The following is a 19,707-nucleotide window of genomic DNA, read 5'->3' as shown; positions in this document are numbered from 1 at the left end:
GGCAGTCTGCGTACACTTCCAACACTCCGTAAGCTGCACCGCAAACAAAGAAGAAGACCCCCTAAAGAAAAAAGGTGGCAACTCTGGAGGAAACCATACGGCAAACTACAAAGGCTGTACGATCTACGCGTCAACAAAATACGCAAAACGCGTATCGTAACCCAAAAAGTACCTCAGGCGTATTTTTCGGTAAGGCAGCCAGATCTTCATTCGGTCCGCTAAATTCCACTAAGTGCATCTTCTACGCAGAAGCACTACAAACAGACATGGAAAGACTACTACAGCCACACTCAGAAAACGCTAAGCAGATCCCAAGGCAACCGCAAAGCAATTTTGAAACTATGTTCGTCACCATGCAACAAGGTATGACGGAACTTATGTCGTTTTTGAAAACCACTATGCAAACCCTTGCTTAGAACCAGAATATGGTGATTCAGTTGCTTGTCCAAACAATAAATGGCTTACCTACTTATGTATTTCCATGTGGAATGTCAACGGCATTTCAAGGCATAAACTTGAAAAACCGCAATTCCTAAATGCAAATCATATGGACGCCATGCTGCTGGTTGAAACGCACCTTAGTGGCGAGAACACTTCAGCGGCGAGTATCATCCTTGTTTTTGATGCACAAAGAAAAGAACCCTCAGAGCAGTGTTTGTAGTCGTGAATAACCATATTAATGATATGATAAAATGATATTATTTCTACTACGATGAAATGAGAAGGTAAACATTTTTAAAGGGGGTACACGACGCGATAAGTGGAGTAGGTCAAAAATTATGACATAATGTTTGACGGACGGATAACCATGACAAAAGGGGAATCAAATTGCGATTCCCGCGACGATCCATTGGACTCGCGGGCGTGTGAAGGGGAGGGAATGTGACCGAAACATTGCCGAATCGTTTTACAGCTAAGGAAAAGAAATCATAATTTTGTAATTTAGATTATAAATTATAGATTATAAAGTTTCTCTATATTTAATATATCATTAATACAAGGGTAAATAAACTTCAACTTGCCTTGATTTATGTGGAGGTCTCATGGTGTCCCAGGGATTGTCCTCACAAAATATGCATTTCGAAAAGAATTCATTCGTTCGGTTGACATCTTTAATTTTTCCTTTATTACTTTTCTTGTGTCGATTGCCACCTCAAAAGTATTCGACTCATGTAAGTTCGTCTGCATTAACGATACTTAATTCACCAGCAGTGCTGTGAGGAAATTCTTTGTCACTCTCCGAGTACGCAGGAAAAAACAACCCAAAAGACGACCCGAATTAATATGCTATTAAAAGACCAATTTACGAGATGTGATCAATGTTCTTGGGATCAGTAACTGCCAGAGATAGCGCTGGCCATTAACTATAGCGTGTCGGACATTAAGAGGTACGGCCGCAGTCCCGAGCGTAAAGCTCTTCCGATGAACAATTCAATGTGTGTCTTAAGAGAAAGCGCGATATTGTAACCCTTAGCACCAAGAATGGGGGCCAAACTTTATCGATGTCTTTTAGGCCAAATAAGTCCACACATTGCTCTTTACAACTTGTGCCTTTAAACGTGTACATGTTTTTGCGATGCCCTGAAGATTAACGATGGCATTGCGCAAAAACTAGTCCATCAAATCCTTAGAAAGCTTTAGAAGGTTCGGAATAAGACTATCATAAGATGGTGGAACGTAAGTGGGTTAACATGAAGACCAGTCACAAAATGTAGTACCGAAATTATATTATGTCCAAGGTTCGCTTATATAGTTAGGTTAACGATTTTCCATAAGTTCAGTGAAAACGACGACGTCATCATTTTGTCAAACAGCTCAAATGAGACCGAGAGCTTCCATCACACTCTCTTAGAATGTTAGAAATAACCGAAGGCTACGATGGAGAAACTTCAAGATGAAGACGAAAAATGAGCACAGAGTTAGGCAGCACTCGAGCTAATAAGCCTTTTTATTATAAATATATTTATTTAAGAATAAGACATCGATTTTCAAATAAATGTATTTTATTTTAGTTGGTTACAGCGATAATTGGCTTTAATAAAAAGAGGAATAGATTACCAAAGCTAATGACAAGAGAGCCTTAATTGCAAAGCGAATAGGAGCCCCCTCTCTTGTAATCATCAGAACGCACTTTTGGGTTCACTCTGCAATAAAGCCTGCTTGTCAAAATCGTAATCTTATTCCTAAAAAACTGCTGAACAGTTACCAAACACGGTACAAAGCTTAAACTAAAAAGTTTGTAATTTTAAATTTGTTTTAGATGGCTATCGGTACACGAACCTTTATATTATTGGAAATACTTGTTACAGCGTCTGTATTCAAGGTAAGATACCAAAGTAAATCTGTAAAAATATTTGCTACAAATTATTTAAAAAATAAGATAGAACGCTATAGTCGAGTTCCCCGACCGTCTGATACCCGTTCCCCAACTAGTAGTAGTGCGGTAGGAAGAAGTTTCAACACTGACAGTTTTTGGAGGTTTGTGGGCGTTAGATTGGGCGTGGCAAATAGATTGTTGGCAAATCGAGAACAATTTTCAAGGCTAAAAAATGTGTAAAAAAAAATATTAAAACATATTTCAAAAGTGTGGGCGTATGGGTGGACATGAAAAAAGTTGTCCTGCAACTCGATAGAAATTTAAAAAACTAATAAAAACAGGATCTCGATGTTCATACGGACAGACAGACGGACGGACATGGGCAGATCGTTTTGCCTACTGATCCTGATCAAGAAAATATATACTTTATATAATCGGAAACGCTTTCTTCTGCCTCCTTCATACTTTTCAACGAATCTAGTATTACGAGTATCGGGTATAACAAGAGACAAGGTTATAGTCGCCGAACTCGACTGTCAGATACCCCATACTCAGCTAGTGGAAGTGCAAACGAGAAATTTCAGAATTTTCTGTAATATCAGTAGAAAATGGGGAAAAAATAAATAACGAAAAGAAAATAAAAGTTTGTTAATAAGTGTGGGCGCGACAGTCTTGGGCAATTTGTAGGCGTTAGAGGTAGAGGTAGAGGTAATAAACTTTTTTGGAAAAAAAAAGAATATTTGCAAGACTGACCAAACAAAGACAAAAACCGATTACGTTATTATTATTAAGGGACTATTTATTGAGACAACTGCTCATGTTTTAGGTATATTACGAACAAACTTATAGAAGTTTTTAACGCTCAACCCGTGAACTGATGATAGGCTAAGGCGCTTTAAGGCCATGGTGAAACTGGGTCTTGCATTTTTGATGTTCCGATATTGTTGATATGAAGAGTGCCGCTCATTTAAATGATGGCAGTGTATGTGCCGGACTCCGTTTGGTTTATTCTCTTTTTGTCGGTATTACCTATGGTTGCATCATTGATGACGGCCATCCTCTTGTTACTCATGGTGACAGGGTCCAAGTGGCCATGCTGGGTGTTGTAATTTGCCAACATTCCAGAGATGAGTTATTGTGGGCACTTTGGTGCCTTTGATTGATCGTTGAAAAATATGTAACAGGTGAAAGAGCGTTTCCGACAAGATAAAGTATATATATTTTTGGCCAGGATCAATAGCCGAGTCGATCTGGCCATGTCCGTCTGTCAGTATAAACATTGGCAAAATGAATAGGTGCTTGAATAAGGACCATTTATATCTGTAGTGGCCGTGATCGTCTTTTTAGTCATCAGTTGTACCTATTTCGGATTCTACCAGAAACACCGGAAGTTCTTCAAGTTATCAATTACGGTATCAAGTCCAAGCACGTCCTCCAATTAAGCAAAGGAACAGATACCACACCCAAGAGCGTTCACTGCTCTGGGCTACAACTGCAAAGTCAGCGTAAGCAGCGCACGTTGCTCAGCTCCGGACCACGAATGCATGGTCACCGTTGCCAGCTCGAAGTTCTTGCCTCATCTTTGGCAATCTGCACGAGGCGCAGGATTAGCAGTTGTTGGGATTGTTTTAAAAAATGTACTTAGACTTTAGTTCGATTTTGGAAATAAACCGTGACGGTCGAGTCTAATTTATTTAATTTATATATGTATATCTGAAATGCGTTCTTTTACCTATTACATACATATTTTCAACGAATTAATATGGGGCAAAATTATATAAAACATTACGCATTTTAATATTCTAAGGTCTTTGATTAAACAACGCGATTTACTTTCCAAACTAGGGGTTTGTCAATGCAGACATTGATTTTTCTTCACTTCACGTAATATCAGAAGTACGCCTGCCGAAAGAAGTTTTGCCTCTCAACTATGAAGTCCTCATTGAACCCCATATTAGTAACCATAACTTTGAGGGATCAGTAAAAATTCACTTAAGGTGGATTACAGATTCAAAAAAGGTGAATTTCCATGCACATGACAGTTTACTGATCGATTACAGACAAATTAAATTAAATAGGATAAATATGGGAGATGGGTAAGTTAAATTATTAACTATATCACTTTTTTTGTAATTTATTTGAAAATTTTTTTTAGGACTTTGGGCGACAGTGTAATAATTTTAAGGGGCATCCGACTGCCTCGAAAGCCTGTATTTGTTTTATACCTAAAGGACAAAATCAAAAAGGATACTGAATGTCTTTTAGAAATTTATTTTAAAGGAAATATTTCAGAAACTGAGAAAGGCCTCTTTAGAAGCTATTATATCAATTCTGGCAACGAAGACAGTGATATATATTTAGCAACCAACCTTAATCCCAACTATGCACGTCGATTATTTCCATGTTTTGATGAACCTGGAATAAAGGTAGTGCTTAGCACATTTCATTATCTTTATTTAGTTAACACATTTTCTCTTCACACACAGGTCCCATTTAATGTGTCAATTGCAAGACCTAAAGGATATACAACACTCTTTAATACGCCTCTGCACAATTCAATAAATCAGTAAGTAATGTGTATTTTTTTTTTTTGTATTATGTTTTTTATACCAATCTCAAATCATTTAACCTATGTCAAGTCATTTAACCTCAGCTGGCTACCTAAGATGGATCATCATTTAAGTGTTTACAAAAAGTGCTTTGCGATGAACATAAGTCTACATAAAAGTAATTTGACTCCTAGGAACGTTATATTTAAGTTTCTCAATTATTTTATGCTCGTAATTCAGCTACTGTTTTACGACAGTGACTTTCGAGACTTCGACGTACGGCTTAAATACACAGCTAATTATACTTGCAAAAGCGTATACTACATTCGTTACAAAGTATTCAATAGGTAGAAGGAAGCGTTTCCGACCATATAAAGTATATATACTGACATTTTCATTCTTCATTTAAATAAAAAACAAGGGAGAACGCTATTGTCGAGTTTTCCGACTATCTGATATCTCAGCTAGTGGAAGGGCGAAGGAGAAATTTTAATACACAGTTTTTGGCGGTTTGTGGGCGTGACAAAAAGATTTTTGGCAAAGCGAAAAAAATTAACAAGACTAACCAGAATGTGAAAAAATTTCAAATAATTTTTTAAAAGTGTGGGCGTGGTAGTTTTGCCCGGTTTTGTGGGCGTTAATTTGTGGGTGCAAATCGACAGTACCTTACAAAAAAATAACAAAATATTTGTAAACTATGTTACGTCTCTTGAAACTGTATGCTTAATCTCAACTCTCTAGCTTTTATAGTTCCTGAGATCTCGACGTTTATACGGGCAGATAGCCGGTCATACGGATATGGCCAGATCGACTCGGCTACTGATCATGATCAAGAATATATGGTCGCAAACGCTGTCTTCTGCCTGTTACATACTTTTCAACAAAACTATATTTAAATAATTTAATTTATATAAAAAAAGTACCTAACGCAGCATAGCGTAGATATTTGGTCGCTTATTAGCGGAAAAGATCTGCTTAGTGCTATTAGGAAAGCACTGCCGTCCAAACGATTTTCAGTGCAGTTAAGACTTCAATCAGATTGCGATGATGTAGTTCCAAAGGTGAACACAAACGGTCTTCGGCGATGGTGTGGAGGCGATCCCACTTCTGAGCACGATTATTATTACCGTTAACTAAATCGATACCGTCGACGCATCGGGCAGCATGTATCCTAGGCAATGACATGCTAAACTTTCAAATGAAGATTGTCTCATTTCGACACCAAATTCAGTATATACATATATGTTTGTGCCAGATCAGCGAATCGCTTTACATTTCATCATATATTTAAATTAACATTAACATGGTATAATGCTTCAGTCTGACAAATATAATATAAAGCAGCGACATATAATATAAAGTGGCGACATACATATACATATATAAGCAAGAGAGAACGCTATAGTCGAGTTCCCCGACTATCTGATACCCGTTAGTCTCAGCACTGACAGTTTTTGGCGGTTTGTGGGCGTTAGAGTGGGCGTGGAAAAAGGTTTTTTGGCAAATCGATAGAAATTTACAAGACTAATACAAAAATAAAAAAATATCTAAACATTTTTCAAAAGTGTGGGCGTGGCAGCTTCGGGCGGTTTGTGGGCGTTAGAGTGGGCGTGGTAAAACATTTTTTGGCAAATCGATGGAAATTTACAAGACCAATTCAAAAATGACAAATTATCAAAACATTTTTCATAAGTGTGGGCGTGGCAGTTTTGGGCGGTTTTGTGGGCGTTAGAGTGGGCGTGGCAACATGAATCGACAAACTTTTGCTGCGTCTGGTCTCCGGAGTCTGTATGCTTTATCTCAACTTTCTAGCTTTTGAGTTCCTGAGATCTCGATGTTCATACGGACGGACAGACAGACGGACAGACAGACGGACAGACAAACGGACAGACAGACGGACGGACAGACGGACATGGCCAGATCGACTCGACTATTGATCCTGATCAAGAATGGTCTTTATATGGTCGGAAACGCTTCCTTCTGCCTGTTACATACTTTTCAACGAATCTAGTATACCCTTTTACTCTACGAGTAACGGGTATAAAAAGCTTCTTTAAAAGCATCACAGTAAAAACAAGAAAGAACGCTATAGTCGAGTTCCCCGATTATCTGATACCCTAATTAAAAGGCTTAAAGGTTGATAAGGTACATTGACCATAAAGAAGGTAGGTACACAGGGCGTACTGTTGTACTGTTGTACTGTTTTTACTGTAGGCACTGACGTATCTTGCAAGTAAATTTCGTTGTGAACGTAACTTAGCAGTAAGCCCAATTTTACAGAATGAGGTCACGCAATATACCCATGCAGAGGATTTGTTGATTCAGATGTCAGGTGGCTTTCTACGCAAGCCCCGCAGTTTTTAAATTATATGAATGAAATTTTGATAAAAACGATCCATTCTATTACAACAGGTATTACAACAGTCCTGTCATGTTGTTGCCATAGAATAATAAAAAGTTAAAAGAGTGAGTACAAGAATGAGAGAGAGCGCGGGAAGAGCGTGCTTAGATGCTCAAATAGCTCCTCTGAAAGTACCAAAGTTAGTAATACTCGTACAAGAAAACATTATTTTAGGAACAGCTGGTGCGGGACCCGCCATATATTTAAAAATTAAATATTAAAATTTATTATTAAAAGAAAACTATTAATTCTTTTCAAAATGTTTATATTTTTTTAATCAGACCCTTCCTATGGCACTTATCAGACGTGGATCAATTATTGTAAATAAATTCGAAATGTTCAAAAACGTGTAGTCGGTATCAAATTGCTTCATGAATGAAGTTAAGCCCGAAATTATATATTCGGTATATATGTTATAAGAACTTTTTGATCAATAACAATAAAGTTTTTTTTTCGGAGCTCCACAAGGAGTAAGCCTGAAGTTAAACCTTTTTTTGGTAAATCGATAGAAATTTATGAGACTAAGAAAAAAATGAAACAATATCAAAACATTTGTGGGCGTTAGGGTGGGTGGCAACAAGGGTCAAAATCAGCCGGCCAATGGCACAGAGGTCGAACGGTAACGGTGTGGGCTTTGGACGAGCACAAAGAGGACGCACCTTGAACCAAAGGGATACGGGTTGGACCTTGTACCCGAGCTGACCGTGCGCAAAGGGGGAAATAAAGGGATCTCCGCGGTCTATAAAGGGACGGTGCAAGCGCAGCTTAAGACAGTCAGTAAGAGCACGCGGAGAGTTATACCCGGGGGTCGAAAAGAGATCCGCGAATGAGAACGGACACGGAGAATGTGTAAACGCGCACCTGTCGATAAGTGCAGATCTCAAAAGCCGCATTAACCAGCGCGTAGCCACTGTACGCTCACAAAACGCACCGATCACAAAAATACCCCCGAAAACAACCCAGAAGTATTCTTCTCTACCGCATTCAGATCCTCACTTGGTACAGGATTCGTTACCAAAAACGAGTCATATGCAAGCGCTCTAAGATCAGGTCTAGAGCCCCCAGCCTCCAATGCGCCATGTTCACAAGCCAAATATGTGGACTTCAATTCGGTACAAGACAAAAAGCCAATGGAACAACAACAAAACAAATTCGAAGCAATGATACTTACCTTGCAGCAGAGCATGGCGGAGTTTATGGCGTTTATGCGGACAACTATGCAATATCTAATGCGCAATCAAAACATGTTGATACAACTGCTTGTATCACAACAATCAAAAAAATCATCTTCATGGCCTCGCTAAGAATCTCTACGTGGAACGCCAATGGCGTTTCACAGCACAATTTTGAGCTAGCTCAATTCCTACTCGAAAAGCACATCGACGTAATGCTACTTTCGGAAACACACCTCACAAATAAATATACATAACTTCAACATAAGAGGATATATTTTCTACGGAACCAATCACCCTGATGGTAAGGCCCACGGCGGGACCGGGATTTTGATAAGAAGCCGTCTCAAGCACCACTGTCATATTGAGACTGCCAAAAACTATCTAGAAGCAACATCATTAAAAATTCATTTGGATAATGGTAACCAGCTTACTTTACCCGCTGTTTACTACCCACCTCGTTTCACTTTATCTGAAGACCGATTTATGGAATTCTTTAACTTACTTGGAGAACATTTTATAGCATCTGGGGACTATAATGCCAAGCACACACACTGGGGGTCTCGAATTGTGAATCCAAAAGGAAAACAGCTCTACAACGCCATTATAAAAGCAAACAACAAGCTCGACCATGTTTCTCCTGGCACACCCACATACTGGCCTACTGACCCCAAAAAACTACCTGATCTAATTGATTTCGCAGTCACCAAAAACATTCCCCGTAATTTGATAAGCGCCGAGTGCCTCTCAGCCCTATCATTTGACCACTCATCCCTTCTAATAAATCTGCTCCGACACCCAGGACTAGGAAACATCTCTTATAAGTTGACTTCAGAAAAAACCAACTGGCTAAAATACAAAAAGTACATAAGCTCACACATTGAGCTTAACCCACCTCTTCAAGCTGAAGCTGACATTAATAGTTTTGTTAACTCACTGGAGTCAATCATCGTTGCTGCAGCTCGCTGCTCAACGGCGCAAACAGTAAGCAAAATTACAAATCACAAAAAGACCAACCTGCAAATCGAACAACTTGTTCTCGAAAAACGGCGCCTACGGTGAGAATGGCAGTCCTCCAGATCACCGTCGGCATAATAAAATTAAAAGACGCCACACGCAAATTTACAAAAGCTTTAAAGCAAGAAGAAGAGTTTGCCCAACATACTTATATTGAAAAATTATTAACATCCAGTACAAAAAACTCACTGTGGAAAGCTCACCCAACTCTTGGCTCACCCACAGTACCAGTGGTCCCTATTAGAAACCACACAGGTGGTTGGGCCCGTAGCGACAAAAATAGAGCCAGCACATTTGCCACTCATCTACAAAAAGTCTTCAGACCGGATTCTGCAACAAACACGTTCGAAATTCCGCCCGCAACAGACGACTCCCAGCATCATCATGCACCAGTTGTGTTTCGCTCAGACGAAATCTCAAAAATCATCAAAGAACATGTGAACCCAAAAAAATCTGCATGGTGCAACCTAATTACCCCTAAGATGATTATCGAGCTGCCTTACTGTGCCGTATGCAGCATTACCCAGCTCTTCAACGCCATCAACAAACTTGGCTACTTTACAGGAAGATGGAAAAAGTCAACAATAATAATGATACCAAAGCCGGGAGAAGATCACACTGTTCCATCGTCGTACAGACCCATAAGTCTTCTATCCTGCTTATCGAAACTTTTCGAAAAATGCCTACTGTCTCTGAATATTACTCCATTCCTGAACACGCACAACACAATACCAGCACACCAATTTGGCTTTCGTGAAAAACACGGAACTATTGAGCAAGTTAACCGCATAACATCAGAAATACGAAACGCATTTGAAAAACGGGAATACTGCTCTGCGGTATTTCTAGATGTTTCGCAGGCGTTCGACAGAGTTTGGCTTGACGGTCTGATGTACAAAATCAAAACAACGCTAAAATCGTACCTCTACAACAGGAAGTTTGTAGTGAGGCGCAACACTGCGATATCCGACGAACACAGTATTGAAGCCGGTGTCCCACAAGGCAGCGTAACACTATACGTCCTATTCACAGCAGACATCCCTACAAGCAGCAACCTGACAGTTTCAACATTTGCGGATGACACAGCTATTCTCAGCCGCTCCACATGCCCAATCAAAGCATCATCTCAGCTAGCCATCTACCTGGTCGACGTGGAAAAGTGGTTATCCGACTGGCGTATAAAGGTGAACAAACAAAAATGCAAGCAAGTAACTTTCATCCTTAACAGGCAAGACTGTCCACCGCTCACGTTGAACAACGTCGCACTTCCAACAGCAAACGAAGTGACGTATCTGGGCGTACACCTCGATAAAAGACTAACATGACGCCGACACATCGAAGCCAAGAGAACTCACTTAAAACTAAAAGCCAACAGCCTTCATTGGCTTATCAACTCCCGCTCACCACTCAGTTTGGACTTCAAGGTGCTGCTCTACAACTCAGTGCTAAAACCAATTTGGACTTACGGCTGCCAGCTATGGGGAAATGCCAGCAACAGCAACATCGATATCGTTCAGAGAGCCCAGACGAAGATATTGAGAACTATCACCGGGGCACCGTGGTATGTTCGAAACGCCAGAATTCACAAAGATCTAAACGTGCCACCTGTAAAAGACGAAATTGCGGAAAAAAAGGAAAAGTACCTTAACAAGTTATTAACGCATCCTAACCAGCTCGCGAGGAGTCTAACAAGGCTAAGCAGCCGATCACGCCTACGTCGGGCCGCTTTTATAATACAGTTCAAGAAATGTACTGGTAATTAGTATTTACACTTAAGATTTGTTAACTTGTTGTTAGTTTTCGGTACAGAAAAGATACAACAAATAAAAGTTCCAAACTGAAAAAATTATTTGATTATTTGACTATCTGATACCCGTTACTCAGCAGTTGGAAGTGCACAGGAGATAGAAATTTACAAGACTAATACAATATGTTATATATGTCGAATTCAGTATTCTTAGCACCTCGAGCAGCGAGCCCCGTTCCCTTCGTTGGTGACATCGTTTCACTTGTCGTCGTTTCAATATTAATATTGTCTGTATTATACCAAGACTGACCTCTGTCTTTTTATGCACGCTCGCTCGTCCCCAAAATCTATTGCGTAGCTTGTTCGTGTCACACTTGCCATCCTGCGCTTTCGCACACACAGCAAAGAGCCAGTCCAGTCTCGCTCACACACTTCTTCAGGTGATGTACACAGGACGAACCAACGGAGGAGGCAACACACCAAACACGTGGCACGGTTCACACTCAGTGAGAGAATTTACAATTAGTCCTCTCACCGACTCTCGGTGATATAAAGAACACAAGACAGCAATAACAGTTGTTCTGTTTTCTCTATCCTTATTTATTACAATGTTGTCACATGCAATATTTATGTTGCTGTACTAAACTCAAATAATGCTACCAATGCTCCGACACGGCTAATCCTGACTTTTACACGTCCTCGTATATAAATTTATCAACTCATGTTGATATGCCCTGCTCAAGTTTTCTTTCTCTTTCTTAAAATCAATTTTAAAACATAATTTTTACAACTAACTTGATATTTAAATCATACAGATGAATGTCCAGATAGCGCACCAAGTCTACCTATGTTTCTCGAAGAGGCCTTTTGGATCATGACGTTACACTTTTATGCGTCTGTTTCAACGCCAGTACCCTCTCTGGAACTGTCTCTTGCGTATGTTTCAACGCCACTTGTACCCTCACTGGTACCAATTGCGTCTGTTTCAACGCCACAATTTGCGTCTGTTTCAACGCCACCATTTGCGTCTGTTTCAACGCCACTCATCATATCCTCATCCATCTCCGCAGAAACTTTCTCGACCGGTAACGCCCTCAAACACTCATAAGAATACTTGTAGGTTCGCTTGCTTGTTATTGACTTCAAACAATATCGGTATCCTTCAAGTAACTCGGTTATAACAAACGGGCCTTTAAATTTGGGATCTAGTTTGGTGTGATTTCTTTCTTCGCACTTGAGCAGAACATGATCACCCACTTTATGCTTTACAACGTTTACCTTACTTTTATCGCTTCTTTCCTTATCATAATTAGCTTTACTTTCTATATTAACTTTGGCTTGAGCTCTTAGATTCTATAGATTATATATTTCTTCAACAATATTCGATAGCATCCCTAATGGTCTTATGTCATTTCCAATTAAAGGCTGTAACGGACTAAACTTAGTGACCCGATTGATGGTGCAATTTATTGCTAACTGAACCTCTTTTAATGAATCTTGTCACGAACGTTGGCCTGTCTCCACCGCCGTTAGTAAACTTTTAAGGGTACTAATTACACGCTCGACCTGTCCATTCGCTCGACTAGCTCCTGTGGCAATTAAATTCAACTCAGATCCCGCAAAGCATCGTCCCTTATCACCCTGATCGTCGCGGAACACCAAACAGGGAAATAACTGCCTTCACTGATACTATACAATTGGCTGCGTCTATCTTCAGAGTATGATGTAAATGAACGTATTTTGTAAACGCATCTATAAGGACTATGATATACTCTTTTTGGTCGTTCTTGCCACTTAGTTTACCCATGATGTCTATATGTACCGTATGAACTGGTATTTCGACTTCAGGAATCGGATGCATTTCTTGTTGAATTTTCCCAGATTGTCGTTTTGATAGTTTGCACGTGATGCAATTGTCAACGAACTTTCGTACGTATTTCGTCATTCCTACAAACCAATAACAGCTATACACTTGTCAAGAGTTTTTTTCCCAACCAAGGTGCATTATGGCCTGGTGAATGACAGTCCACCTATAAGACCTTGGAACTACAGGTAACCAACGGGTTCTACCATTCCTCCGAATTTTACGATACAGCAAACCAGCTCTCAACTCATACGTATTAGCAAGACTCTCGTTCAATTCATTGTTTTAAAGTTTAGAGATTAAAGATGTAAAGGTTTCACGCATTTTAGGAGCTTTGGCAGCAAACTTTTTCGTTATCGGGTTTCTTGAGAAATACAACCACCATCGATATACTTTGTCATCTAATTCAATCTTTTGTTGACTTGCCTTTAAAGAGTTACAGTCGGTATATACTGTATATATACCCTTCAAATAATGTTGATAATATTTGACTGCGTTAAATACTGCCATGGTTTCCAAAAGATATGAATTATACCTTGACTCTGCTGGGGTTGTACATTTACTGTAGTACTCAATAACATGGCTTTTATCGTTTATCTTGTGCATGAGTATCGCACCATAACCCACAGAGCTAGCATCTGTATGAAGCTCAACCGGATAATGTGGATCGAAAATTGTTAATACCGGGCTACGGGTCAATGCAAAGATTATCTCACTGCTTCATGATTTTCCTTCCAATCAAAACTATTATTGTCTTTAGAAGTAAGACAAAATAGAGGATTTAACGTTTCAGAGAATTGGCACGAATGGTCGATAGTGTGATGCTAATCCAATAAATTGTCTTAGCTGCGTGACCGTTTGCGCAGGTGGCAGTTTAACTAGTTCCTGCAACTTTCGAGGATTAGGTCTAAGCTCACCTGCCTCTACTTCGTAACCGAGATACTCAATTTTTGATTTTAAAAATGTGCATTTTTCGAAATTAAATGAGAATCTGGCTTTAATGAGAGTTTCTATGATTGTCTGTAATCTTGAAATTGCATCCATTTTAGTTTCGGCCATAACCAATACAAAAACAATACAATAAGCCACAGCATACGAATACGAAAGTGGCCCCAACGCTTTTATTATTGCCCGCTGAAACACTGACAGATCATTCTTCAAGCCAAACGGCATTGCCACAAACTCGAACTGCTCTTCCGGTGTAACAAATGCCGTACGCTCTACAGAATCTGGGTGAATAGGTATTTGGTAGAATCCGTTACTTTCCCACACGCAACCTTGCAATTTGATCCGAAATAAGAGGCAACGGGAATTTATCCGACACTCTATTAGCATTTAGCTCTCTATAGTCGACGCATAAGCGATCAGTTCCGTTTTTCTTTTTTACAAATAAAATTGGACACGCAAATGGGGAACAGCTCGGTCTTATAATATTTGCTGCCAACAATTCGTCAATCTTTGCACGAACAGTTTGCTTCTCATCTACACTAAGCCTATATGGTCGCCTTTGTACCGTTTTATTTTATCTATTAAACAAATAACTGACCTGTGTTAACTCTTGTCTTTGAAGCTCCTTAGATGAAGTGTGTTTCATGTATGGTTTCAAAACGTTTATAAACAGCCCTTGTCAGCTTCATTAAACTCTACATTTTCGTTTATACAATCTTCATATGTTTTGGGTTCAGTTACAATATTAATCAGTTTTACTTTATAAATGCAGAATCTGTCTGACTCAATCGTTACTCCTTCCAATCGTTAAACCTTGACTTAAAATCTTCCTGCCTATCATGATATCGTGTTTATAGTACTTGGGCATAATGACATGAAATAACATTTCCAAGGTAAAATCGTTAATGGTAACATTGGTCAAAATTTTTGTAGAGCTACATACGGAATCGTTTCCAATACCCTTAAGCGTTATTACATTATAAAGTCTTTTTCCAGAGAATTTTCCAGCAGCGCTTTCCTTAATGAGTGAACACGCGGCTCCGGAATCAAAACAAAATCAACGAACTCACCAAAATGAACGAGCACACCTTTTGGTTCCATTGACAAACATATGTTAACTCTCTTTTCAGTGCTTTGTCCAATCGAGGGGCATCCAGTAGAAATGTGTCCATCCTGTTCTTTTGGCTTCATAGCAAAGCCTCCAGCATGCCCGCTTCCCGATGATTGTGATTCCCGATTTTACTTCTGGCAGCAGTCTGCGATTTTGTGCCCTGACTTTCCACAATAATGGCAAATGATGTTTAAAAAATTCTGCTTCTTCCTCTCTGACCCCAAAGTTGTGTCTGCCCTCGAAGTCTCTTGACGCTGCCCGATTTGGTATACCTGCTACTGTTGCTGCAATTCGCTACGCGACTTGATGCTTGTGGTGCACACAAGCTTTTTCAGTCTGCTGTCCAGTTACACAGTACAACTGACACCAACAATTCCTCGCGCTCCATATTTCTCATTTTCGTCATTAGCGAAGTGACGAGTCGACTTACATACGACGACATGCACTCTCCAATCCCTGGGCGTTCTTCTAGCAGCTTGAGAAGTGTTGCTGCAGCTGTTTCTACGCCGACAAATCTTTGCGTAAATAGTTGCTTGATTTCAACCCAAGTCATGCCAGGAAAACAGATCTGTGAAAGCCATTGCGATGCACTGCCCTCCAAAGCTTTGCTAAGAGCAATCACAAGATCACGGCAAGAATACTCCAAGCACATGGATCGGCGTCAGCATCTTCGGGATTGCATTTTGGTAAAAACACCGTCTTTGGCTCACGAGGCGCTGCGCTAGCCTGCATTGTTCGAGCAGCCAACCCCGTTTCCTTCGTTGGTGCCATCGTTCCACTTGTCGTCGTTTTACAATTAATATCGTCTGTGTACTAGCAGTATTCTACCAAGACTGACCTCTCTCTATTTATGCACGCTCGCTCGTCCCCAAAATCTATTGCGCAGCTTGCTAGTGTCACACTTGCCATCCTGCGCTTTCGCACACACAGCAAATAGCCAGTCCAGTCGCGCTCACACACTTCTTCAGGTGATGTACACAGGACGAACCAACGGAGGAGGCAACACACCAAACACGTGGCACGGGTCACACTCAGTGAGAGAATTTACAATTAATCCTCTTACCGACTCTCGGTGATATAAAGGACACAAGACAGCAATAACGGTTGTTATGTTTTCTATATCCTTCGTTATTACAATGTTGTTACATGCAATATTTATGTTGCTGTACTAAACTCAAATAATGCTACCAATGCTGTGGCAATATGAATCGACAAACGCTCCGTCTATGTCTCTGGAGTCTTAATCTCAGCTTTCTAGCTTTTGTAGTTCCTGAGATCTTAGCGTTAATACGGACGGACAGACGGACATGGCCAGATCGATTCGGCTATTGATCATGATCAAGAATATATATACTTTATCGGAAACGTTTTATTCTGCCTGTTACATACTTTTCAACGAATCTAGTATACCCTTTCACTCTACGAGTAACGGGTATAATGAAAGGGACACACATAAATGAAAAAGTGCAGTTTAAGGGGAATTTTTTTGCCAACCAAAGCCGGAGTTGGAGACAAATTTGATAAATTTCATTTTTATTGTCTGGTGCTGAAATTTAGCACGTCGCTTTCAATTCAAATAATTAATTTTTTATTTTTAAAAAAATACACATAAATATATTGAACCGCTTTTGGACGCAACATCACTTGTAGCCTCAGGAAACTTGTAGGTATTCCAATGCAGCAGATACTTTACTACAGAACTGTATCCCGTTTGGGCTTCTCTCTGTGAAGGAAAGGCTTGAATTTGTTAAGTCCACCTCCTCCTTATGTATTGTAACGAACTGATTTCTTAGTTTCTGGTCGCTACGAATTGCAACGGCGCTTCTTTGCGCTTGTCCAAAGTCCACACCGTTACCGTTCGACCTCTGTGCCCTTGGCCGGTTCGAGTCCAAGGTCCAGCGCGGTACCTTTACTTCACGGTCTCTCCGCTTTGCCGGGGTCCAAGGTCCATTATATACCGTCTGACCTGACCGCCTTTGACTCCTCTCGCATCCCAGCCATCTCCTGCACCCGAATTTGTGGGAAGTTTTAAGACTCCTCTCAGTATCAATTGTCTGCGAAAAGGTCATACTGTTTCAAACTGTATCCCGTTTGGGCCACTCTCTGTGAAGCAAAGGTTTGAGTTTGTTAAGTCTGCCTCCTCCTTTTGTATTGTTACGAACTGATTTCTTAGTTTCTGGTCGCTGCGAATTGCAACGGCTTGCTCAGAGAGTTTGTTTGTTCGTCCCACCAAATTTGTGATTTGTGTGATTGCCCGACCAAAGAGACGATTTGAACCAGCTTTATTGATCTACTGTGTATCTCCATGTACTTTCACTGGTCGACTGTGTCTGCACCTTCTGAGTCTGCTCCGACTGTCCTACTTTTTATAGGCCGCGGGGATCACGCTATTTCCCTTTTGCGCTCGGCTCGCTCGGGTCGAAGGTCCCACTCGTGTCCCGTTAGTTCACAGTGTGTCCTCTTTGCGCTTGTCCAAAGTCCACACCGTTACCGTTCGACCTCTGTGCCCTTGGCCGGTTCGAGTCCAAGGTCCAGCGCGGTACCTTTACTTCACGGTCTCTCCGCATTGCCGGGGTCCAAGGTCCATTATTTACCGTCTGACCTGACTGCCTTTGACTCCTCTCGCATCACAGCCGTCTTCTCGGTTGCTAGGCCGATCTCCTGCACCCGAATTTGTGGGGAGTTTTAAGATTTCTCACAGTATCAATTGTCTGCGAAAAGTTCATACTGTTTCAAAATGCAAAGTTAACAAATTTCGAGCTTGCCACCGCTCACACCACTTTCTTCTACATAGATACTCAGTGCATATTAGCATTTATCAGCTGAAGAAGCGACAAAGCCGATAAAAGGCAAATTATTGTAAAGCAATAGCTCATTTGAATGTTTCTCCTCCAACAGCAAGGCTCAGCAAAAATATGATATTTTCCTCCTCGATGCGAAAAGCTAAATTTAAACTGTTGCAATCTAGAAATCCATCTAGCAAGGCTTCCAGTTACATTCTGTTCGGGGACTTCTTCAAATTCTGACAATGCTGACAAATGAGACTTAAAATCTAAGTGAGTAAATATTGTGAATGAGAATACGTAGAAGGGAATGTTCAGGAGCTAAAACGCATAGAGTATCGACGCAATAACTGCCGAGCGGCGTAACCATTATTCTTGCGTGTTTTTGTTTTTGTTTTAATGAAATTTGAAATAAGTAACTACGTTTTCTTTGATTATGATGTAAGCTTATATTTTAATTTTATTTTATTTTTAATATTCGATTTAAGGTCGTAGTTTTATTTAAATTTACTATTACATTTAATGTCTAATTGAAGAAATTGAAGTTGATTCTAATAAGAGAAATAAAAGATAAAGAATGAAGTTAAAGAAGAATTATACGGTAATGAAATTTTGGTCTAGTATTCCATTCGTCATCGAAACAACAAAAAGTGTAAGGTTTGATAAAACTTAATAACAGTTAAACAAGGGGTAGCTATTAGAAAACGTACACCTGCTACCAAGAAAGGGTGGGTATAGAATAGGAAGACGCACAACATCCAAATTTCCCTAACGCCTGACTAGATGCAGATTTGTTAATCCAGATTTTCCTTTCATTTGTAGGTATAGCCTATCACGAATCTTATCAGTCCACCATCTAAGTTTGAGTAAAGCTCTTATTTTCTTCATTTATGTAAGTGTACAGCTGAGGTAGAAAAAAACTTACGCCAATTCGGACGAGCATAACGAAGAGTATCGATAAAAGGGCGTGCACCTCTACATGCAGCATACCCTGAAATCCTGTCAGGGCGAAGTTGAGCTCTACAATCTGTTGGTATGATCTGAGCCATTAAGCGACTTATCGTGGACGGCGATTTATATTGCCCGAACAGGTATAACGGTCGACCAGGCACCGTGAATACAGTTAATGCACTCAGCACGAAGCTGTATTTGCCAATAGGAATTCTTTAAATCGAACTTGGATATGATGTTATATTTGCTTGGCAACGGATAAGCAAGAATTTGGTAGCCTAGTAAGCCTGCGTGCATCCAGGCAAAGTCTCGTTTTATTAGGTTTCACGACCAGACGCATTGGTCAACTCTAATAACATCTAATCGCAGCATTCGATCAATTTCTGCAAAAAGTGATTTCCCTGCTGCGGGCCTGACTAAATAGAACTTCCGTTTAACGGCCTTTGCATTTCCGACTTCGATGCAATGTTCGATAAGTGAAGTGCGACCTAATCACTTGTCTTTTCTAAAAGACTGGAAATTTGTAATTGCTTATTTCTCAACCTCAAAGCGTGCGCCAATTACGTGGTGCCTTTATATCCTGAAAAAAAAAAACGATTTCATACTTCAGCTTTATCATTTCTTTATATGGCCGTAATCGCATAGGAATGCAGTTAGCCATTGATGGCTAATTAAATGTAGACTTTTGCGTTACATGTTCGGGCATTCGGCTCTTGGTGAATGCTCCCGTCGGTTTTCGATTGCTTTTGCAGACCGTTTTGACATTGCGGCTTGTAGGTGTCTGACTGACTACAGCCGTAGCAGAAGACTCGACGAGCAGCTCTGCCAGATATGACCTACTTCTTTT

General features: G+C 40.2%; 1 protein-coding gene across 6 annotated transcripts in view; it reads left to right on the top strand.

Annotated features, from left to right (window-relative positions):
• LOC26535568 (aminopeptidase N) overlaps positions 1-19,707 on the top strand; it is a 254,635-nt gene that overhangs the window by 26,918 nt on the left and 208,010 nt on the right. For all 6 annotated transcript variants that reach the window (XM_039377401.1, XM_039377403.1, XM_039377400.1 and 3 more), the window contains exons 2-5: positions 2,261-2,323; positions 4,163-4,413; positions 4,473-4,743; positions 4,804-4,883. In XM_039377401.1, the coding sequence (XP_039233335.1) occupies positions 2,261-2,323; positions 4,163-4,413; positions 4,473-4,743; positions 4,804-4,883 (665 nt within the window). The remainder of the gene's footprint in view (positions 1-2,260; positions 2,324-4,162; positions 4,414-4,472; positions 4,744-4,803; positions 4,884-19,707) is intronic.

The sequence above is a fragment of the Drosophila yakuba genome, unplaced genomic scaffold (genome assembly GCF_016746365.2).
Source record: "Drosophila yakuba strain Tai18E2 unplaced genomic scaffold, Prin_Dyak_Tai18E2_2.1 Segkk8_quiver_pilon_scaf, whole genome shotgun sequence".
NCBI lineage: Eukaryota > Metazoa > Arthropoda > Insecta > Diptera > Drosophilidae > Drosophila > Drosophila yakuba.
Note: the sequence above shows the minus strand (reverse complement) of the source record. Positions and strands in the feature narration are given on the sequence as shown.